Source organism: Perca flavescens, chromosome 14 (genome assembly GCF_004354835.1).
Source record: "Perca flavescens isolate YP-PL-M2 chromosome 14, PFLA_1.0, whole genome shotgun sequence".
In the NCBI taxonomy this organism is placed as follows: domain Eukaryota; kingdom Metazoa; phylum Chordata; class Actinopteri; order Perciformes; family Percidae; genus Perca; species Perca flavescens.
In genome coordinates, this window is record NC_041344.1 from 21,799,497 (window position 1) to 21,824,754 (window position 25,258).

The 25,258-nt window shown below is 42.4% G+C and overlaps 1 protein-coding gene across 1 annotated transcript; it reads right to left on the reverse strand.

Annotated features, from left to right (window-relative positions):
* Positions 1-1,856: 1,856 nt before the first annotated feature.
* hibadha (3-hydroxyisobutyrate dehydrogenase a) lies at positions 1,857-25,068 on the reverse strand. The gene is made up of 8 exons (XM_028598329.1): positions 24,947-25,068; positions 23,555-23,715; positions 23,133-23,242; positions 22,828-22,949; positions 12,686-12,819; positions 9,569-9,645; positions 4,458-4,614; positions 1,857-3,671 (listed from the first exon to the last, which is right to left on the reverse strand). Exons 1-8 carry the CDS (start codon positions 25,014-25,016, stop codon positions 3,513-3,515), a joined length of 990 nt encoding a protein of 329 aa, XP_028454130.1. The 5' UTR covers positions 25,017-25,068; the 3' UTR covers positions 1,857-3,512.
* Positions 25,069-25,258: the final 190 nt, after the last annotated feature.

Below are 25,258 nucleotides of genomic sequence, written 5' to 3' on the forward strand. Positions count from 1 at the left end.
ACACAGGCAAATTAAAACACCCAAATATGAATCAGCTACGCTGCCTAATTCAGCAGGCCAGGCCAGAGGCGTAGCTCTTCTTTAGCTAGACCTCAGGAAGACCAAAGTCAATTGTTTGCAAAGGCCAAGATGGTGTTGGAGGCTGAGATACCAAATCCTTCCTCACGAGAGACCCCAGCATGTTTATTGGAAGAGATGGGTTATATCTATGGCTTCCTAATGTAAACCTAGAAACACTTCTCTTTTATAATCAGATGAAGATAATCTTCAAAGCACACAGCCGAGGCAAGTGCATACTTCCAAAGGAATAATAACAAAGTGAGTCACAAGCCCACGACACAACCCCTGCCACCAAGGGCTCGCCGCAGTCTGCTACAACTGCGGCTGCCACTTAGACGACAGCAGCTCTATAAAATGTCGCTAAGAAACACCAGCCCTTAGAAAGAAAAAAAAAAAAGTTAAATAAAACAAAACCGCATTCGTTTTTTTCCCCTCATCTCATTGTTATGATGGAAATAAGGGCATCATTCTGAGATTAGTGCTGCTATTTCTCCCCGACTGACGTTAAGAGTTATACGAGCGCCTGCTGAAGAGCTTTGGAGAAACAATGGAACAACAGCCGACTGAAGGGCAGGATGGCTGGATATTAGCAGACTCCAAGTTAAATAAGACTGTTGTTAACAGCCTCTGAAACATGGAACCAGAGGGCCAAGGTGTTATTGTCCTGTTGGTCACCTTAACTGTTAAGTATATAAGCCAAACACAAGTTTGCCCCAGAGGGGCTTCACAATCTGTTCTGCAAACGACATCATCTATCATCGATTCGGAAGAGGAAAAACTCGCAAATAAAACCTTATCAGAAAAAAACAGAAGAAGAAGGACATAAGAAATTTCAGGCAGAACATCCAAGAAGGGATCCCTAATACAGCATGTATGTAAGGATACAGTAGATAACAAATGTTAACTTTAACTCTGCTGTCTTCAAACTACAAAAAAAAGAAGGCTCTCTGTAGAGTTTTTAATCTCAAACAATGCATGCTGGGAAGTCAGCAAATCAGCTGATCATGTTTCTTTAGAAACTGATTTAATGAGATGAGTGAACTCTCAGCAGTACGTTGATTCAACTCATTTTAAGTCAAAAGACTTCCTGTCAAATGGACTCATGTTCTACATTTTAAGTTGAGTTGACTTGAAATAAATGAAACATATTATATCTAAATCTATGTTTTATGTTTTCAAGTTAATGCAAAAAGATTAGTTGAGCCCACCAGCAGCACTCACTCAACATCTACTGGATGGATTGGTAGAAATATTTTTTTTTTTTTGCCATGAAATATGGTACATTTATGTCCCCCACAGGATGAATTGTAATTACTTTGATGATTCCCTGACTTCTTAAGTATTTCGTCAATACTTTATGACCAAATACCTGCAAAACTTGTGACCGCCTTAGCTGTACTTTGTTAACCTGGTAAACATTATACCTGCCAAACATCAGCATGTTACCAATGTCTTTGTGAGCATGTTAGCATGCTGTGTCTAAATACAGCCTTACAGACCCGCTAGTCATGTTCCAGTTTAATCGGGGGGTTGACTACACGGACATGACTATGAACAATTTTGGCGTGTAATTCTCATCAATTAACAAGTAAAATGGCCACTCTCATAAGCTCTGTACTTACGGAACTTATCACTAAAAAATGTTATTTGTAAGCTCTATTTTCACAATGTGCACCTATGTCTAAAACTTCAACAGAGATAATTACAGGAGTTATAATGAATTATAAACTTGAATACCAATGCTACATCTTCTGCAGCATACTGTACTTATCTTACAAAACCAGACAAACACCAAATACACAGAACATCTTTTATTTTAGGCTACAGTGTGACTGAGGATCTGTTTCACAGAGCAAAGACAAACTGTAGACACTATTAATGATTTTTACTACAAAAAGAAAGAAAGTCCATTTAGATTCATTATTTCAATACTACGCAAGAATATGAAATATACATTATGTACAATAGCAGAGAGGAACCATTCCTCGTTTACACTTTACACAGATGTTGTACACGTTGATAGAGCGAGAGAGACCGAGAGAGAGGAGAAATATGTGAGGATTGACTTTAATGAAAATCTATCCCGGCAAGAGAAAGTGCTAGACAATGAAAACAACATTTTGTAGTGAACAGTATAAAATTGTGTTGGTCACAACATAATACTCCAGTGGCTCAATACACAGATGTAGACAGTTGAAAAGAGAGGTAAGTTCAAAGAGATTCTGTAACTGTATCAAAATGTCCCGGCGATGCACACAGTGCAAAAATAACCAGATATATATCACAGTATTTAAAAGGAGCTGAAGTGGTCGAGCCAGTGAATGAAAGTATGTATGCTGGCAGGATGACTCGGGTGACTACAGTAGGTGATTGAATGACTCCACCTTCCTGCCAAAAATAGACAAATGTAACAAAACAAGTGAACTTAGAGCCCACAGTGTGGCTACTTTTGGTTACCTTACATTTAGTGCTGTGAATATGGGCCTTTTTCTCCAGGAGAGAAAAGGTAACCTAACCTCTCGCACTGAAATTTCCATCCCTATGTGAATCCTTATGGTGCATTCAGACCGAGGCAGAGCAAATATTTGCATTGCTTTAATCACATCAGTTGGATGCGTTACTCGTACTTCATGCCGATGTAGAGCTGTAGGCATAAAAAAAAAAAAATCTTAACACTGATATAGGCTTTTGCGACACAAGGACATGGGAATTTCTCACTTGAGTTGAAATATTTCAACTCACTTCTTCGCCTCATTCGCGTTGCGTAATTTGCGTCATTCGTGCCCGTGGCGCAAATGTGTATTTGCGTCTTTGCATTGACTTTGTATGTAATTGGGCCATCAAAAACAACGGTGGCAAACGAGTCAATACTGTAGCTTTTCTTTTCTTTTCTGTCCTCTTTCATTTAACAGGAACAGGTCTGAGTCATTTGGGTAACAGGCAATAAGCACACACCTGAAAAAAGCGTACTTAAACTTTTAACAATCATGCAGTTACTACTCATCAACCTGAAAAACCACATATTATTTGCACTAGTACATACTGTATAACTTGCAGTGCCTCATCCTACCTCTCATTTTCCACTCTGGCCTCTCAGACTAGGAAGAGAGTTGCTTTATTTCTCTAGATACTGATCTAAGGTCAGTTTTAGCATTTCCCCCATGCTGAGAGAGAGCTGTGAACTGAAAATATGATTTAGCTAATGCTATGAGGGGACATGTGCCGACATACAGTATGTTAATTGGACCACAGATCTGCGCCTGAGGGCAAGATCTTAGCCTCTCCTGAGCATAGTAGGATAAGGGGCACTGGGGTGTGTAGTTGTAGAGTGTGTGTGTGTGTATGTGTGTGTGCGTACATGCATGTGTGTGTGTGTGTGCGCACATGCATGTGTGTGTGTGTGTTTGTGTTTATGTATGGTAACATCACATTCAACTGTGCTCCCCCTCCATTCACTGTCCTTCCTCCTCGCGTAGAAATTGGAAGACAGATGAGAAGTCCTTGTTAGCGTAGCCGCGGGAGCACATGACTCGGAAGATCTGGTGGGCGAGGGAACCCAGAGGGATGGGTGTCTTAGTATCGGTGGCGGTGTTTTGAGCCAAACCAAGATCCTAGAAACAGAGACACAGAGAGGCAAAGTGTCAAGATAGGTGGACTAACATTACAATATATTTTTGTTTATCTAAAGGCTGATATATGTGACAGTAATAAAAAGTGTTTATCCCTATTCTATTGGATTTCTTAAGTTTGGTGTGTGTGATAGAACTGCCCGGGCTTATGAATGAGCACACACTGCAAGTGTATTAATAGACACCCAGATGCACTAAATAATACACAGTGGCAGACTGACCCATACAGAAGAGCTAATGCAGTTAAAATGCAGTAAAATTAAGTGGCACACAATAAGTCACAGATGGGATGGTGAAGAGGAGAGTGTATCACACAGAGACAAAAGAACAGTTAAAAAGTGAGACAAAGTCAATTACAGGGCTAAGAGGCTGACAAAATAAAGACTAAAAAGAAAAGGAAACAAAGTAGTAATAGCTGAAACCTTTAGTCGATCGGCAGAAAATTAAATGGCAACAATTTTGATAAATGATTAATTATTTAGGTCATTTATCCCTGGGGGAAAATGCTAAACATTTGCTGCTTCCAGCTTCTCAAATGTGAGGATTTGCTACTTCTCTCTGTTTTAATTTATTGTGAATCTATTTTGGATTGAATGGACTAAACAAGCTTTGGCTCTGGGAAATCTTATGTGTATTTTTCACACTTTTCTGACATTTTATGGACTAAAGAGAAATAATAATAATAATAATAATAATAATAATAATAATAATAATAATAAATTAAGCAAAAAAAGAATCATTAAAAAGAGGGACACAAACAGGTTGTACCTTGGCCATTAGTGTGGTTCCAAATCCACCCTGGTAGTTGTTGGCAGAGGGGACTCCCTCCATGACGCCGGGGACTGGATTGTACGTGTCACTGGACCAGCAACGACCTGAGGACATGTTGAGGATTTTTGCCAGCAGCTTGGGATCCAAACCCAGTCTTGGAAAATGAGGAGAAAACAGAGATCAGTATCTCCCTCAGACATGGTAACAGGGAAATTCATGGGTTGATCATTATTAGCGTAAAACGGTCAAATTGGGTACATAAACCCTGCAACATTCTCTGATTGAGAGCGGAGTATTTCTTTCACACTAGATCTGCTGGTGAAAAGGATCAATGTGTCGGTCCATGTCTGAAGGATTGTTTACTGCCACACCGACGACTCAGTAAGAGCTGGCGAGATAGGTGAAAACTGCTGGTAGCGATAGAAAAGGAAGAGGAATTATGTTGAAGTAGTAAATAAATGAGACAAACGGGATGGGAGGGATAAGAGCGCCGATTATGGAACTCATTTTCAAAGAAAAGAGCAAAAACGAACATGGAAAAAGATGGGTGGGGGGTAGCTGGAGATTGTTGTGACCCTCACTGAACCTTATACTAGACTGTGCACCATTCCTCAGTGTTAATGGCTGAAGGCTTTGTAATGCTGGCTAATGCAGTATTGATGTTTACCAGCACATCTATCCTTCATCATCCCTCTTTCATGAAAAAAGAAAGTGGAGGAGGAGGAGAAGTGGTTAAGCAGCACAGGGGAGCCATAAACCTCGCTGTCACGTATAGAAGTAGGCTCTTCCTTCTGCTGCCCCATTAAGCAACAACCCTCTTCCATAATGCAAGAGGACAAATCTCCAGGCTATGATAAGAAGAATAAAAAGACAGACAGAAGCAGGGATTGAAACAAAGTGCCAACCATTACAGAAGAGAGGGTGTAACTATAAAGTCTGTGTCGGTTTGTGCAGTGCAGCTTTTGTATATTAACGGTTTAAAGGCCAGTGTAAAGCGGCCCACATCAAGCCCTGGCTGCCTCAGTTCACTGTTACTTACAGGCCTGTAACTCTATTCTGCTCTCAATATGACTATTAAACCATCATAGGTCCTTAAGGCCAGCAGCCTCCCTCCTTCCCTCCCTCCACCTGGCTCTCATTCTGCCATTACTACCACAGGTTTTATTAGCTGTCTACTAACTAATTAAGAAAGGGAATTGCGTTTACACTCTCTCCATGTCTCTCCCTCCTCACTTACTGTCTGTCTCTTTTGTGTCCGCACTTGTGTTTTTTTTTTAACAAACTCTTTTGGAAATGTAGGAAAAGTGACTGTGCATGTGTGTGTGTGTTTGTGTAAACAAAAAATTTTTTAACTGCAGTCTAGCTCATGATGGCTTTTTCAGTTTATGTCTGAGAGCATCCCTTGCCATCCTGCTTCTCTTCTCCTCCGCCTCCTCTTCCCTGCTGACACCTCCCTGTCTGAGGACTCTGGGGGACATATGTTTGACATCGCACACAAACCCCCCATCTTTCCGTGCGCACACACACAGGCAGCCCCTCCCTGCGTTCTGGGTCAGCAGCTGAAAAGGTTACTGGCTGAGCTACAATAAAGCGCGTCCGAGCGCGCAGATCGTTTGTTATAGCGACCAGAGACGCTGACGGGGAGCTGTTGTCCTCGGTTAACGATAAATCAATGAAGTTCCCCTCCTGCTCCCATCACACACACAGACACACACAACCACTCACACACACAGCCGTGGTTATTAGCTGACGCAGTGGCGTTGTTCCTCGCCTGCGGTAATTTGCGTGGAGAAGAGGACATGTCACGCTTTAACAAGATTGACATGGATAAACACACAAAGACACAAACGGTGAAACAAACGTGTTGCTGTGTGATGCCGCTGCACATTAAAGAAATGTGAGAGGGATGGAGATGAAGATAGTGGGGGTGGGGGGGTGTTTACGTGCTAGAGAGCTTGAGCAGGTGGAGTTCATTTGCAGCGCTGATATTAACTGTCTGTTTCATTGCGATTAGCTTCTCGTCCTCGTCTGATGCACCAGGAGAGGAAGCCCAACCCGTTCCCCATTTATTATTACATTAAAGAGCTAACGAGCACATATACACACATAAGCATTTACTATCCCATTTATAGAGGCCACAAGCGCGTTTATCACCCAACTTTAATCTTCATCGGAACATATGCTCACAATTCATTTAGGGGGGAGAGATGTGTGTCTGTGTTCATGTGTGTTGTGGCAAACCTATTTCTGTCTTTTAAAACAAAGGGTTGTGTCTTGTTATGCCTTTTGATTTGCCTGTTCTCATAAAATGAATCAAGGAGCAAATATGTGTGTTCCTACTTGTGACTGCAGGGCTGCATGCATGAATGAGTGCAGGTACACAGGCAACCAAGGTGAACTGTAAGTTGTAAAAGACTCATATCCCTTCCTGGGCCAGTCGCCTCTCTTCTCTTCTTCCTCTCCTTTCATCTTCATGTGCATCATTAAAATCACTGCAGCTTCTCACCCCCGTTCTTCCACTGACTGGTTGGCTGCATGCAGAAATTACGGCAGGCAGAGGAAAAATGAAGGGATTAAAAGAAAAGAATAAAATAAGGAGGTACCGCAAATAGGGATGGAAAGGACGGCAGACGGGCAGACTGTGTATGTGGGTTGGAGAGTGTGTGTGCTCATAATTGTCATGCGTGGCCATTCCTTGCACTAAGACAACGTCACGCACTGTTGGAGACGGCCAGGGCTTCCATCTGAGATCAACAAATTAGCTCCACGAACAGTACTGCGAGTGTGTGTCTGCATGTACAGGTAAGAGAACGCACGCACGCACGCACGCACGCACGCACTCTCACACACACACACACACACACACACACACACACACACACACACACACACACACACACACACACACACACACACACACACACACACACACACACACACACAAATTGAAGAAAGGGCAGCTCTATCAGGCCCAAGTCCAGCATGATAAAATGTTATTGCCGTTTCCTGTAAATTGGATGTGAGTGTTCAGTCTCCTTTGTGTTGGACTATGTGTGTGTGTTTCTGTACACATACGCCTAAGAGAGTGTGCTCTCTGCATAAGAGGCTAGGCTGCAATGCAGCATGGGAGATTTACGGGTGTGGGCTCTCTCTAAACGATGACCGTCTTTGTCAAACCCTTTAATGAAGACCCAGAGATTGGCCAGTAAGAAGGGAGGGACACACACACACACACACACACACACACACACACACACACACACACACACACACACACACACACACACACACACACACACACACACACACACACACACACACACACACACACACACACACACACACACACACACACACACACACACACACACACACACACACACACACACACACACACACACACACACACACACACACACACACACACACACACACACACACACAATGCTGTTCCTGTTCCTGAATATGGGTCAGTTTTTCATGTAAAAAATAATTCACCTTTAAAGTGAAGGGGTGCAGTAGTTAGTATTCTTATCATTCTTATACGTTATACTGTAATAATGAGCCCAGTAGATGAGAAGCTGTTGAAGTTTGGTAGAAAAAGCTCTTCAGTGTCTGTGCATGTAAATCTGTTTGTCCAAGTGTGTGTGTGTGTGTGTGTGCATCAGAGACAGTGTGGCAATGTGTAAATCTGTGTTGCTCCCTTAATGCCTCCATATTTCAGAGGCCTAGTGGGGGGATTTATGTGTGACTGCTCATGCCAATTTTCCTCCTCTGTCTCAGCACAGATAAATCAGCTGCACTAACACAGCTGCACTGTGAGAAGAGCAATTTGAACACACACACACACACACACACACACACACACACACACACACACACACACACACACACACACACACACACACACACACACACACACACACACACACACACACACACACACACACACACACACACACACACACACACACACACACACACATTGAGTTGCAAAACCCACAAAAACACATGATACTAACATGGTAAACAGAGGAAACAGTCTATTATTGACAGGGGGTATGTACAAATAAAGTAGATAATAAATTCACGCTTCTAAGGTGAAAAACAAATCTGATGGCTCAGGTAAATTTATTCATTTAAAAGGAATAACTAATGTGTAACCCTAACTTCCTCAACCCAACTTCCAAAAGAGGAAGATTCTGGAGGGAATCTGCACTATGATTTCACAACTGTCCAGCATTTTTGAATCCTGAGGTGAACCAGATATTTTAGGTCATATCAAAATGTTTAGGTTTAATTCGGAATACTTCATATCCCATCATTCTCAGCCTTTGTGCCATGATGAATGATGGGATTTCTAGGCGTTGTTCAGTGACAGGATTGTGACAGGATACTGGTGAGAGCTCAATCAGCAGATGTAAATCAGAGTCTGTGGCGCCACCCCCTCATCCATCTCTCTCAAACAGAGGCGGCTCTGACTCGGGGCTGGGCTGACCCCTTTGCACTTTCGTAAACTACACACATGCACACGCACGCACACACACACACACACACACACACTCTTCCAAACCTGTATTGAAGTAGTGAATTACTGCCACAGTTACAGCCGTATCACTGGTATAGTTATTCCTTTTATAGTGACGGCTATATCTAAGGGCTAGGTCAAAGCCAAATTCAAGTGTGGCTAAAATGTGGAAGCCTCAAACGTGCCACCTCAAGGTTCATGGTGATAGTACTACCTATAACCAAAGGTCTTCATTTTGTTGACTCCACATCCCTCAACAAGAAAAAAGGAAGCCCACTGGATCTACTGAAAAGCTGGATTTCAAATGTAGCTACAACTCATTGGGCTCTTCATGTGAACAACATGTTGTGATTACCAGCTCATAGTCAATTTAAGGGCTTAGTTGGCATATGTTTAAGTTAGGTATATTCACTTTTAATAGCCCACTCACAGGTTTTCCTGTGTTCTTTCTGTTCTGTGCTCTACCACTAACTGTTACACCTACATTAACCTTGCCCATGTAAATCTAGTGTTCCATCCTTGCTTTTCCCTTTAGGATAACAGGTAGGAAGCAGCTTAGTGCAGCTTTGGCTGACAGTACCTGATGCCAAGGTTCATGGTCTCTGCGGTCCCAATCATTCCAATGGCCAGGAGCATGTTGTTGCAGATCTTAGCTGCCTAGAGAAGATAGACCAGAAAGCACAAAAGGGACTTTTACTGAATTTATACAACAAGGTTTGCAAGACAACATGTAATACAGAATGTAAATACATTTAAAGGTTTATCAGACATACTGAGTGAAATGTGAAATGCCTAAATAGGGTCTCCAAAGGAAGCTCTTTAACTGGGACATTTTGCATTAACATTCATGGATTAGGTCCATTCAGAAAAGGATAAGTGATCCGGCGTTTGCCGCAGCGTTGTGCGGCGGTGGGAGTGTCACACTTTGTCCAAATTTCCAGATTCCCGGCAAACTAAGATAAACAGTGAGACTAAAAACCAACAGCTATTGTTTTAGCTTGTTTGTAAAAATTCGCTATTTGCAGAGTAGAGCTGTGTTTGCGTAAAACAGCGTGGTGGACAAGAGTGGACTGAGCAGACAGAGCAGATTGAAATATCGCTTTCAACATGTTTATGCCAGTCTACACAGGTGAGTGCATTGATAAGAATTGACTTTTTACTCACGAAGGTTTAATTGTAGCCCATTTACAGAAAAGAGACTAGCGTGAGTTCATCTGCCCCAGCGGCCATTGGTAATCCTCTCTGTATCGTTTCGAGTCAGGTGCTGCGTGTTTTAACGCACACACATCTCGGCTCAGCTCTATGTGTGGAGCTCGGGCATCGCTGTACAGAATCCTGGCATGTGAATAGAGATGCAAATACAGGGGGCTGGGTTTTTGCTCTAAATGCTTGAAATGATAAATAATAGCATTTTTTTCTCTTTACATTTTGTGAATTCATGATTATTCTGCAGGCCAGACTAAAAGCTTTGGCGGGCCGGCAGTTGACGTTGGCTGGTGTAGAGCCTTATGTGGAGCTGAATTTAAAGTCAAAGATCTCTGTACCTGTGGTAAATTACCATTAGCCATAGGAAGAGATGGGTTTAATGGTCTCCTTGAAGATAAAACTGCAGTGTTTCCTCTATGTTGATTTTATTGTGGCAGTGCGCCATTGGCAAAATTTCTTCCGCCACGCTATCAGAAATAGGGCAGACGCACAATGGTTGCGGATGCCTTTTAAATGATCCTGCCGACATAATGCATCCCCCACTAGCTGCCACTCACATTACAATTTAACAACAAGTTGAACTATTCAGATGTTATTGGGCCCATCCAGTTTAATTCCACATACTGTTGTGCTGATGTAGTTTATTGTCAAAACGTTCGCTTTCTTCCGAGTCGACTATTAAACGACCAGCTCCGCCAAAAACGTCACTGCGGGAGATGGCTTTGAAACGCAGACACCAAAATCAAGGTAAGACATAAATAACTATGTTTCTTGTTATGTTAGCCATAAACAGGCTAGCTAGCTAACTGTTATCGATCTCACAACGTGACTTTTTGCCCGAAGACAGCGCTGTGGAGAGTGAAACAGGAGACTAGAAAAAGGCGCTTAGGTAGTGTGTTGTTAGGATGGCTACAGTAAATCATAGGCTCCTGTTATCTAAAAGATTTTCAATGTAATGGAAACAATGTGGATGAGGTTGTTATAATTGGATGGCCTGCAGCTTCAAGCACAATTCGTTTGGATACAAGCGTTACATTTTGGAAGATAGACGGGATTCTGAACAGTGATGGCCACACACACACACACACACACACACACACACACACACACACACACACACACACACACACACACACACACACACACACACACACACACACACACACACACACACACACACACACACACACACACACACACACACACACACACACACACACGACTGGGAAAGATACCGCTACGCTTCTTACTGTAAGTAGGCTACAATAAAACCTAAAAAGTAAATACGTATCAATACCCACTCACCTGTCTACAGGCATACACTTGTAGGATGCAATATATTTCAATCTGATCTGTCTGGGTGCAGTCCACTCTCGTCCACCGCGCGTTAACACAAACACAGATCTACTCTACTCTAAATAGCAAATTTTGACAAACAATCTAAAACAAAAGCTGTCGGTTTGTAGTCTAACTATTTATCTTAGTTTGCCTCAAATCTTGAAATTTGGACAAATTCTTGTAAACATAACTGCTGGCTAAACTAACCATCCTCTGCTGGAGCATTTATGGATGTATTATATAACCAATGTGGCTACTTAATATGCATGTGAATGACGCAATCTTTATGTTCACATCTTCATTCTTGATGATGATGCTGGTTGTATTCTGGCCCACATGACCCCTGACCCAGGACTGGGTATAAATTAAGTAAATTTGCACAATGATATGGTATTAGGGGCCAGCCCCCACTGCAAAAAAAAATCCTAAAGGAAACAATGAAACTCTTTGTTACCTCTGCCAAGAAGTATATGTTTTCGGTTTAGTTTGTCCGTTTGTTTGTCTGTCAGCAGGAATATGGATAAACTACTGGCCCGATTTTCACGAAACCTGGTGGAAGGGTGTAGCATGAGCCAACAAAGAACCCAATCAACTTTGGAGCAGATCCGAAACACAGGGCGGATCAATTAATTATTTTTCACTTTTGTTAACATTGCAAGATAGGGGGTTTGTGCTGCATTCATGTGTTGTCGGAATAATAAATAATAATTTGTTCCCCACTGGGAAAGGTCACACTGCATTAACATTGTGAGATAGGGCATGCCTTGGCGGAGGTCTGCGCTCTCAGTGTCTTTCTAGTTTTTTTATGTGATTTAGATGAAGTCAAAATCAATTTCATGTTTTCCACTTTTTAGTAAAATGTCCTTCATTTCTGATTAGATCGTCTGGATGGATGATTATAAAACACTTGAGTTGTGGGTTTCTTTTAATGAAGGCACTAATTATGGACATGCATATAAGTAAGTGTATTATATAGTATGTTTGGGTATATACATAATGTGTTAAAGTTACTGAAATTAGTAAAATGTGTATGTGAGTGAAGATGCAGTTTACGGCATGTGCTTTGTGTATGTGCTTTGTGTGTGTGTGTGCTTTGTGTGTGCTTTGTGTGTGCTTTGTGTGTGTGTGTGTGTGTGCATACGTGGGTCTATACCTGTCCAGTGCCAACCTGTCCACAGTAGACAGCATTGGCTCCCATGCAGGTGAGCAGCTCCTGCGCAGCGTTGTATTCCTCCTTCACTCCACCTACCATGAAGGTCAGTTTGGCCATACTGGCAGCACCGACACCTAGACACACAACGCATGTTTAAACACAGTGTTGAGGTTGACTTGAGAGGAACGCTTGCTGTGCTTGATAGTACACACATTCAACGTATCAATCCCCAGTCTCCAAAATAGTCCAACCCAGACCCGTGGACCTGCGATACACTGCAAACTTCATACAAGGTTGAAGACTGAGTTACATTTTTATAAAACTAAAAAGGTGCAGACGAATCATATGGTAATTAGGCAAAAGTAGACAGGTGTATCCAACTAAAAAAATATATGGATTTGCCACACAAAAGAACATAATATATCAACCACTTGACTGTTTCAACACTACCAACTGTGTCTAAAAGGTCAGCTGTGGACTTTTCTGTGATTGTGTGTATGTGTGTGTGTTAGACTCATAGAGGGACAGGCGTGTTAAGTAGTGGTGCACCAGAGGGACAGAGGTATCTTTAAAAGCCGATTGTTGCCATCATCCTCTGCACAACCCTCATGGGAGCCCTTGCCTTTTGTCCTGTCACCCTTACTCTTTCTCACACACACACACACACACACACACACACACACACACACACACACACACACACACACACACACACACACACACACACACACACACACACACACACACACACACACACACACACACACACACACACACACACACACACACACACACACACACACACACACACACACACCAGCTGTGCCTGAGGAAAGCCTCCCTCATGGGGGTATCAGTGACAGGCGTGAGGGGTAATTAACTTTACACTTTATCATGTTCAATTAGGCGTCCCTCCCCATGCCTGCTGGCTTAAGGAGCGTGCCATGTTGTGGGAGGCAACCTCACCCCACCTCACCCACTCTACCGGGTCCTTAATGCAGAAGTAACCCCTTTTCAGAGTGGGTTGGACCCAACAGGCCTGAGTCTCCTCTGCAATGACAGTGTCCCCTTATAAGCTTTTTTGAATAGCCCCAAACATTAACACAATTAAATCAGGTATACCAATACTGAATTCACACACTCACACTACTAAATATAATGCTGATCTCACACAAAATTCTTAGAAAATTACCTTAGAAAAACAAAATCTGAATATGCTTGCAAAATTAAAGACTTTCTTAGTTCTCTGAAAAAAGGAAAGGAAGCAAAAGAAGGGAAGGGAGAAAAATGTCTCTTTAGGGTGTCGTCTGGCTCTAATGAAAGGTCTCTTAATAGTGAAAGCCTAATAATGTCAGTGTTAATAATTAAAAGGGAATTACTAGGGACAAAACAGCTGAAATGACATTATCAGCAGTAGAGGGAGGGAGGGAGGGAGGGAGGGAGGGAGGAGAATAAAAGAGAAGAGAAGAGAAGAAGACTTGCTGTATATTTCCATGACCCATAAACATAAATATACATCTCTTTTTCCCTCCCCCTTCTTTAATTGGCTGTTCTGTTGTCAAGTGTATGATGCCACTACACTGTATGTGTGTGTTGTGTGAGTGTCAGTGCTGAGCTGTCAGCAGGTCATTAGGGCCACATAATGAAGTCCAAAACCCACGCTGCGGCAGCTGCCTATGGACCACGGCAAACACACGCTCAACATAAGGCCGCCACACACACCAATCATACACACATATGGTTCAATGTCTATTAACATGATAGATTTTGCGCCTTTCTTGTTACTTTATGTTGTCTTTTTTAATGTCATTTATACATCTGACTTAACCTATTTGAATCTAGTATAGTTTAATATAATTAAAAGTTTTTTGTTCATGTACTGTATAATATACAGAGCTGAAGAAGTCATAGAGCTTTTCTTGACATTGCTATCATTAAAATTAGGACAGAAGGAATGTAGAAATCATAACAACTCAATTAGAGTTTTCTTTAATTAAAAGGTAGTTGTAAAAGTTCAACATGTCATATCACTTCTTATTTCTTACATTTCATTTACTAGTTTTCATCTTCAGGCTGAGCTTCTCTATTTCACAGACAAGCGTGCACGCACGCACACACACACAAAGAGCAGTGTGACAACTGTGCTGGTTCATTAGTGGAGATCACTGTTCACGGACAACTAAAGAGGAGATTATTGATATCACAGTCAACATGCTGATCAATATATCTCACTAAGGAGAGAAAGAAGGAGAGGGAGGAAGAAGGTAAAGAGAGCAAGAGAGAGAAAGAGTGAAGAAGAGACGACAGCAGAGAAGGAAAACGATCTTTCTCTTCCTACCTCCCAGCATCCCCCACAACTCTCCCTCCCTCAAATTAACTAATCACCCATAATAAGCTCTTATGATCTGTAGTGGATTTCTATAGGCAGTGACACCGGGATGATGGAAGATCCTTGTTGGTGGAAGAATAAGACATCATTAGCATAACAATGTGTGTGTGTGTGTGTGTGTGTGTGTGTGTGTGTGTGTGTGTGTGTGTGTTTGTGTGTGTGTATATCAGTGAGTCTGTTTATTGTGCATGGGCAAAAATGTATTTATTTAAGTGTGATGTGTAATTCTATGATAGTGTTATCATGTGTGTGTATGTGTGTGTGAGGGGACATCCCGTTCTCGGACTGGTCCTGTCAGAGACGGATTAAAGAGGAATCCTAATGAGGCTTCCTGAGCGCTGGGCCCGCCGGCTCATCCATCCCTGCGGGAGTGACAGTCCTGGATCGTTAGCACTGCACAACTACACAACGCCCCCTAGGGGGGGGAGGCAAGGTGTGTGTGTGTGTGTGTGTGTGTGTGTGTGTGTGTGTGTGTGTGTGTGTGTGCGTATGGGGTGGGGCGCATCTATGATAGAAGATACAGGGGAGTAGAGAAGGGATGTAAATACTAAGAAGACTTCAAGGGGAGAAGTAATGTATATAATGCCACACCAAACACTACTTAATAAATAAAATATAATTATCCAGTACCAAAGAGAGTATCAAAAACAGCACATACTGCCACCTCTTTCAGGGAGAAAAAAATATAAAGACGAAAGTGCCACTCTAATGTCCAGCAAGTGATCCTTTCTTGGGAAATAAATAATTCCCTCGGGAAAGAACCACCTCTCCTCAGTCATTTTCTCTCATCCAGCTCCAAGGGACAAGTTTTGGTTGGCAGAGCAATGGGTGCCCAACTCCTCACCCCCAAATCACCCAATGCAAATATTCTCAGAGCACGCTGAAACTGGCTGGACTGTTAATGAGCCACTCTGTGGCTTTTACTGTGTTGAGTGAAAGGGTTAGGAGAATGAAAGTGGCTCCAACAACATCTATGACGTACTGTATGGAGAGGCACTGCACAGTGTGTATATCTGTGTCTATGAGCGTGCATCTGTAGTTGTGTGTGGCCCATGCAACTTCCATTCAATTACTGACACATGTATATCTCCTTCATCTGATTTCCTCTATTAACAAGATTCAAGTTAATAAGCAGGCAATCGAGCACTATTGGGACAGATGCTTGACAGCAGGCTTCGACGACAGGCATCAACTGTGAACATTAAGAGGGTGAATCTGGTTGTGTGAAGGCAAAGGAAGATCAGAGAAAACAACTTTGGTTTGGCCTGTTTGTAGTGAACACTCAATTCATTAGCACTTCTTTCATTACACAGAAAAGAATCAACCAAAGCAATTCATGACAGCCTTATAGCCTTTTAAACGTTGGGCTCTTTGAAGTGGTGTGTGTATGTACAAAGTAAGTGAGAATGTCTGTGTACATATGCATGCAGTATCAGTTTGTGGGTTCCTGTGTATATGTGTGTGTGCACCAGGGACAGGTGCAGATCCCAGAGCTTGCCGCCAATAAGACGTCAGTTGGAGCTTCTGAAGCCGTGTCTCGGAGTTACGAGCCGCATCTAAACCAGTAGGCACTTTTTATTGGTGGTGGGTTTAAATGAAACTACATTTGTGAATATGAGGCTACACAAACATCACACACAGACACACACGAAAAGGGATGTGCCCAGAGTTTGGTAATGAATGACGCATTTGACAACAAGCCACAACCCTGCTTTTTCCCAGTACACAGAAAAACACTTTGAGCAAAAACAACACCTATAATATCAGTAGATCTCTTCCAAACACCTCATTTCCTAAAATGATGATGATTTAACTGTTTTTACTTCGAGAACACCGGGAGAGATTTAGGGAGACGCCTGATTTCATGTCACACCTTCAAGTGCAAATGTAGTTGGTGTAAACAAACTCTGGCTTTGGCAATATACTACATTGTTAGCTACTAAGTTTTTAACTATATGCACATGTAAAGTTTTGGCTCAACTGACAGTCCTCCTTAATTCAGACTGAAAAAAGCCTTCACACTTAATAGTGTAACAGCCTTGAGTCAATGGGAGTTGACTACTTGCAGTGTAAGCCAGTGGGGGTAGGATGTTTACAGGCCAACAACGCAGCCTCATGTGGTCCACCATTATAATTACACCCCAGGCCAGATCTTTTTCTCAAACAAATTAAAAACCCAAACAGACCCTGTAAAAAACATAGCGGATATCGAGTAAATACGTGAAACGATACGAGAGTGCACGTTAACCAAAATCGCTCACACACATGAACATTTTTCTTTTTAAATCAGCACTTTTAACAGTCTGCCAACTTTGCTAATGCTCCTCTGTAATGTTAAAAACAGACTCTTTATCGGTTCCAGTTAACGAGCACAGAGCCATGAGAACTGACTTCTGCACAGAAGCACTTCATGAGAACCTCGTGTGGAGAAAGTTTGGGTTTTGAAAAGAAAAAAAAGGGAAGAGTTCATTCAGTTTAGAGCATTAACATAGTTTCTAGTATATGTTACTACAGCCTTAAGGGTTTAGTTTGCAATGCCTGTCCATTGACCACCAGGCCAGCCCTCATCATCATCATTATCATCATCAGTAACTGCTCTATCCCGTAGGGGAGAGGCAAGAAAAGGGCCACTATCAATCCTTTCTCTGGCCCAATGAGACTCATCTAAGAAGAAGCAAGTTGATAATGATCCACAATTAGGCTGTTAGCAGGCAGGCACACAGACAAACACACACACACACAAGGTGCACAAACTCCTTCATACAGACAGGATGCTAATTCACTTTTAGGTGAGTGACATGTAGTATGACGTTTGACAGAATTTTGAATGGCTCATATACCATCTTACTATTTGTCCGTCCACACACACACACACACACACACACACACACACACACACACACACACACACACACACACACACACACACACACACACACACACACACACACACACACACACACACACACACACCAGATGACATACGGGCAGAGAATTGAGAGCCAGTCCCCAGCTGCTGTGGGTCTACTCCCATCTGGAGCATAGGCTAGAGCCCCCCGTCACCACCCCTCCATCATCACCATCCCTGGTCACTTTACCGCTCTGCACCCTCCCTCCCTCTGCCCCCCCCAATTCCCCTATGTCACCAGAACCTGTCAGTGAGAGGCTTGTTATGCTAATCTAGTCTTTGGACCACTGACGCTCTCTAGTACTGGTAAGCCATCAACTTGACAGACTGCGACAGCACCACCCCCTGCCCATCCAACCTGATTCTTTAACTTAGTGTCAGAGAATCATCACTAACCTTCACTAAATGGCCTTCAGTGCCTGAGTGCTCTTCTGCTCCTTCCTCTCTGACAAGAAACAATACGGTTATTACTAGAGGTGCTACTATCAATTGATTAACCGATTAGTCAATTATGACCAACAATTTGACATTACCTCAGACTAAAAAGGAAATTGTGACAGACCTTTTACACTATTTGTAGACATTTTAATCGTTAGCAGCAGCCCTGCGTTAATACTTAATACTACGTGTAATACACTCTTAATAGAACATCTGTTCCTCTCATTGAAAGATCCAGATTTTTGTTTTTTTAAATTACATTTATATCTGCATTTATGTCAAAACCTAGAGACTTTCAAACATCAAAATGTCATTTATTAAATGTATGTGTGTCAAAATGACAAACATCTTCTACATATTCTATTTTGCCTGGAAACACTTCCAACACGCTTGCGTGTCGCATGAAAAATAGGCATCGGTCCTATTTCTAGCATGCACGCGTTTTCGGCGCTCAAGCCGCGCCCGAGACGTGCGTGTCACGCAAGCAGTGTGCAAGCTCTAACCTGTTAACATGGGAGCCGAAATCAAAAAGGACACGCCACGCAGCGGACACACTCACGCAGCGGACACGCCACGCAGCGGACACGCTCACGCCACGCAGCCAGTGTGCAGGAGGCCTTACACATGACACTTGTATAAGTCACATACTGGACCACGATTGGCTTCCAAACTAGCTCATGTCTATGTTTTTTAAGGTGTTATTTAAGGTGAGCACAGAGTTCATGCTTTAATCTAAGAAATAGTTTGAAGGTGGTAGAAAGAGTCTATATGATTCAGCAGAGAAGTGGACTGGCAGCGTTGACAGACGAAAAAAACGGTGCCAGCACTGGTTTGAACAAGCTCCTACAGGCTGGAGGATGACGTTCAAACTGTTGGCAAATGACACACTGCAACACTCAGGCTTCAGTTGATGTGGTATGGATATCATTAGAGTGGTGTTGAGACTCAGCCTAAAGAGATAGTTAAATGAGGGTTATAAGACCTTGCAAACAAGCAACGTTAGCCCGAGTGCCCATGGTCCCACAACAGCTCCTTCTTGCTTCCATTGGGACCGATAGCTGACTTTCCCAGCGCTGGGAAAAACACAATGAAAGGGGTTTTTTTAGGGCCTTTTTTAAGCCATCGTCCGTTAGCAATGTGGCAGCCCACCATGGGCACACAGACACAAACACAGGCATTCTGGGTAATTACTGCTAACGACCCCGCCGCTTGTTAGCCAGACCTCCTATTTTTGCCATCACTGTGCCAACACCCTGGGCCTGTGACATCAGAGCTTGTTTTGTTGTGGGTCAACTTTGCATGCGGACGTTTTTAATGACACCAGACAGTGGTAGAAATGTGTGTTCAAGCAAATGTTAGCATGCCTAACGAACGATTGTCTGTGTCTGTGCAGGAGGGTGTTTGCACAGAGATTTCAACTGTGTGTGTGTGTGTGTGTGTGTGTGTGTGTGTGTGTGTGTGTGTGTGTACTAGGACACCACATGGGTCATGCAGGGCTAAAGCCAAGACACTGGTCAATGTGCAAGAATGAAAGTGGAAGAAAGTGAGTTTTTTTTCATTGCTCTTTTTAAAAAAAAGGTTATGACTCTGCTATTTAGATCCCACGGTTGGCTGCCAAACCTCTAGTGACGCACACAACATACACACACATTTCTGTGTAAAATACACCACCTCACACACCACACATACACGAAAGGATTTATTTTATCTCAAGAGGATAAATCTGAATTAAAAACAAGAACAAATGCAGAAACCACAAAAAGAGGAGATCACTGCACGTCAGCGCTTAGGGTATCGTTATCCTCCGTGAACAAAATCAAGTGTATCCAACATATATAAGAAATGATATTAATAAAATCTAATTTTGATAAAATGCTATATTTTCTATTTAGCTTGACACACAGATACAGACACAGACACACAGACACACAGACACACACAGACAAACACAGACAAACACAGACACACACACCTCATGAGGATGACAAAACCCTATTTGGGTAGGGTGCCATCTCCTGGTTGGAACAGAGCATGTAACCTCATATCCCACCCAGAGATGTGGAAAGTGAGGATGGGGGTTTACAGGTCACAGTGGCTACATGCTGAAACCCTCTTCATAACCTGTGTGTCTCCGGTCTATGGCCTCCACAGGTTTAGCCAGGCTTATCAGGGTCATACCATCACCAGCAACTACCAATCTCTATAGCTCAAAGTGGGGCTGAAAGTCTGAGTGTGTGTGTTTAAGGGCAGCAACTAACCATTTCTTTTCTTATCAATCAACTTTTTTAGATTCATTGTTTACATCTATAAAATGTCAGGAAATTAATTACTGACATCTCTAAATAACTTGTTTTGTCAGACCAACAATCCAAACCCCAAAGATTTCCCTTTTCCAATCATATAAAACAGAGAAAATCCTTACATTTCAGAGGCTGGAGCTAGTGAATGTTTGGTACTTTTGCTTCATAAATGACTTATATTAATTATCATAATATAACGGATTCTCAAAATTGCCTTTTCTACTGAAATGTTTCTGCTTTTGTGCACTAAACTAGCTGTACGCCCTTACGGATATGACTTATGGATGTCTCGTGACGACACTGGGTGGGCGGGTACATGCAGCATGTGTGCATGTGTGTGACAAAAGAGTGTCTGCAGAGCTAGCTGCAGAGGCAGCAGGTAAATCATTGGTCATCTCAGGCTAGTAAAAAAGGTTTAGTTAAGTGACAGGAGAGGAAGAACCTTCACAGAGGACTACACACACAAACTGTGCACTGTCTGTAGTATGTAAACAGTGTCTGTGTTAACTGGGAGGGTAACAGGCTCAAGGCTCTGATCTCGCTGACTGCAGACGCCAGCTGGTAAACATGCCAGTGTGGGCCAAGTCTGTGTTTGTATGGCCGATGGCGGGGGCAAGAGTGTGCATTGTGCATGAATTAAAGATTGTGCAATAAAAAACAAATAGAGTTTAATCAGAGTCAGTAGTCAGATTTGCTGGAGTGATAGGATGTAGCATACTTTAACTGCATACCTGAATTAAAATAATCACGTGTGTGTGTGTGTGTGTGTGTGTGTGTGTGTGTGTGTGTGTGTGTGTGTGTGTGTGTGTGTGTGTGTGTGTGTGTGTGTGTGTGTGTGTGAGAGAGAGAAAGAGAGGGAGATGGAAAGTTTTACTGCAATGTGTCTCCTTCATGTCTTATCTCCCTCCTCTCTTCTCCTGCACTCCATGTGAGGGAAGATTCTCTCCTCTTTATGACTCTTTATCTGACATGAAAGGCACTAACATGGGATACCCGCCATTACGGCTCCATCAACATGAAAAGCTCTGACACGGGATTCTCCACTGCTGCTCAGCCCATTAAGGACGACTGGTGATCCTGTGCTCTGTCAAGCAGCCGTCAAAAGCAGACAGCACCACATAATGAGGACTTAAAACCTTAACCTTGCCTTCAAGACCCCTGGTCAAAAGCAGCAATAAAACCTCAAGAGGGCACCTACTGGCTGGCCTGCTCAGTAATTACAACCCATGTCCTAGCACTAACCCAAAAGGTCCCATAGTTTAGATATACAAAAGAGTGTAAGATGTAATCAGAAGTAAGGCTGAGGGGTCAGAAGCCTAACACTATGATTGGTATTCTCAAATGAACAAACTAGCAGTTTGATTGGGATACCAACATGCCACCTACACCTATACTGACTTATATAATGTCTGACCAGTGATAATGGTCTTGAAGACAGAAATGAAGCCTGCGATGCACAAAATCAATTCGAAAAATGAACTCCGTAGATTTCAGATCTCCGTGTGTCTTACTCTCTCCATCCAAAACCATCCAAAGAAATAAAGGGTTGAATCTCACTTAATTGTCCCTCCCATTAGAGCCCTGCGCGGACTGTTTTCTTAATCCCGCAAACATTCTCATCTTGCATAGATGTCCGTTTTTGACAAAGGCCAAAATGTGGCCTGCAAAAGACTAGGAACTGTAAGGCTTGTTTTTAGCCTAGTGGATTGCCAGAAATGCCTTTTGCTTTGTCACTGAAGCAGTTGTTGATCACTTGCGGCCCCAACCGGCCGGTTAAGAGGATCATCAAATCAATGACAGTATAAAACACTCAATAAGATACCTTTTTCAAAGAGTTTGTGAATCACCGCAACCACAAGAAGTCCTTGATCATACAGACATACATGTGCACAAGAAATATTAGGTGGATGGATTCAGTACTAAGAGAGATTAGCAGCAGACAGATAGAGAGATACACAAACACATACACGACCAAACGCATGATTGGCTTACGCCTGGAAGGAGACAAATATGCAGAGCTGGACTTTGCAGATGTAAAGTGTTTGAAAACAAGAACTTCAAATCAAAAAGGTTCACAAGCTTACTAATTTGTTGAGTGACACATTACCTCCTGAGACCGGAGCATCCATGAACACTGCACCCATCTTCTCTGCAGCAACTGCCATCTCTCTTGAAACAGCAGGGTCAATGGTGGAGGAGTCAATCAACAGTGTTCCCTTCTTCACCTTTCTGAAGAGGCAAGACAAAAATCATTAACTCTTCATATACAGTGCATAACATAAGCTGTGTCTGGCCAAGCCTTTCTTTCTGTTTGTATATTAAACACACTGCAGATGGGCTGTTTCTTTGTTATGGTTTTTAAAAAGGTGCATGGATGTCACAAACAGAGCCAGTGATATTAGGTTTGCTTACTTGAGAATGCCATTTGGGCCTGTGTATACTTCAATGACGTTGGGACTGGAGGGTAGCATTGTGAGGATGCGGTCTGCTTTCTCCGCCACCTCTGCTGGAGAGTCTACTACCTGAATATTGGAGTCATCATTGCACAATATCATCATGTCATAAACACAAAATAAACCTCTTCATGAACAAATGGGATGTAATTTAGCTCTGATTTATGACAACCTGTTGACTCAGAAGCATATATTCATTTAGTAGCTGTTGTTCTAACTGCAGTGAATTTCAATGAATGGGTGGTAAAAGCTTGCAAATATCCGTCAATATGCAGTTCTTGGCCGACTCGGCCTGATAAATGTTGTGAATTTTTTTTATGTTATATATTTATTGCTTTCTATTAAATGTTCAAATGTCCATATGTGATGTGTGAGTGTTACCTGGGCACCAATATCCTGCAGCTCCTTGCAAGACTCAGGGAAGACATCAGTGGCAATAACGGGATAACCGTTTTTTAACAGGTTTTTGGCCATGGGACTGCCCATGTTTCCCAGACCAACAAATCCCACTGGTGTTTTTGAGGCCATTGATCGCGATGAAACTGAGGGAGGATCATGAAGATGCCATTAGAGGTGTGAGAAAAAAATGTGACACTTGTTGTTTAGGTGAAGTCCAGAGCAATACAAACACATTACAATCCTCAATATCTTGACCAACAGTTCAGAGAGGCTGCCCACAGTAGTCACTTGTATCTAACATCATTTTTACTTGTGATAGCGCAGTTGATTAGTTTGATTCTCCTTACCGAATAAAGGCAATGCAAGTTTATTTGTATATCTCCATTAAAACACAGAGGGAATTCAAAGTGCTTTTAAATGACTGAAAAAACGGTCTATCCTTGAATTTTCCAAAAGGAAATGTTCTAATTAGAATCAATAACAACAGAGCAAATCTTTCTGCTTAAGACCAGCTTTTGGGCAGTCTGGCCAGGCTATTAAACACTGCTGGCTCAGCCAAGGTCCAGCCAGGTTAACAGATACTAAAGGGAGTGGAAACTCTTGGCATTGAACCAACCAGACTACAACCACAGGATTAGGCCTGGATAGAGTAGCCCAAACATAAAGTAATTTGTCTGTTTCTGCTCTACAGTTCTTATTCAGTCCATTACAGTATACATGGCTACTAGCTAGTTTATCTATTTATTATCCATCTATAAAAATATCTATTTATTTTACTATAATACTACTACTAATAATAACCCATTTAAAGTGGTTGCTAGCATGAATTTACAATGGACTTTGAAACTGGCTATACAGGACTGGGAAAGACCATGTCTGCTTTGTGAAGGCAGTACCAGGGGGAAAGGGAAAGCACTGTATTTGGGCCTTTAGAGGAAGATCCTTTGCAGAAATTATTCCTGTAGCCAAATTTATTACATTTTGTACAGTAATAAGTACGTTAGCAACACCTAAAGCAGACTAACATAATCTGAACCCAATGCAGATCTTACCTATCTAGAAGTCTATTAAGATATCACTGCAAGTTAAAATTCGCTGTTACTGGCCATTGCTTCACATTTCATTATGCTCATTCCATTACGCACATTGTCCTAACATACTCTAGACTGAACACCGAACAGCAGGTGACCAACTCAGACATTGTGCCCGGACTGTCGAGCTTAACTAGCACGAGCAGTAAGTATTCATGATTTTTTCAGATGGCTAACAAGCTAGCTAACAGGCTGGAGCAGAGCATGCTCCGCTTGCCTTTTCCTATCAACACACGGGGGGGAAACGGCACAAGGAAACAGACAACATAAGCGAATACGTTACCGAATGCAAAGTCGACATGCTTATTCCACCTTAACAATACATTTCGCGACCCTCTAAACAACGCAGCCATGCTTCTTTCCCCTTGACCTCAGCGTACAGTGACAGCTGTCAAGCCAGGAAAGCCCAACTGAACTATTATGATTGACTGTGAATTCCGCCAATCGCCGCACTCGATAAGTTTCCGCAGCCAATGGGAACGAGGCAAAGGCGGGATATCCTGTACTTTTACCCTTTAGCCGCTTCTCTGAGTACAAATCAATAGATTTAACAATTAATCAATTAGCTGTGCAATATATCTTTTGCTTTGCAATA

Bases quoted from the DNA above. Each gene is read 5' to 3' on its own strand.
- hibadha (XM_028598329.1), bottom strand. From the start codon at position 25,016: ATGGCTGCGTTGTTTAGAGGGTCGCGAAATGTATTGTTAAGGTGGAAT. The intron at 12,820-22,827 runs GTAATGTGTCAC...TTGTGTGTCTAG, and splicing joins GGATGCTCCGGTCTCAGGAG to GTGTCGGTGCTGCCAGTATG. The intron at 9,646-12,685 runs GTATAGACCCAC...TATCTTCTCTAG, and splicing joins GACAGGTTGGCACTGGACAG to GCAGCTAAGATCTGCAACAA.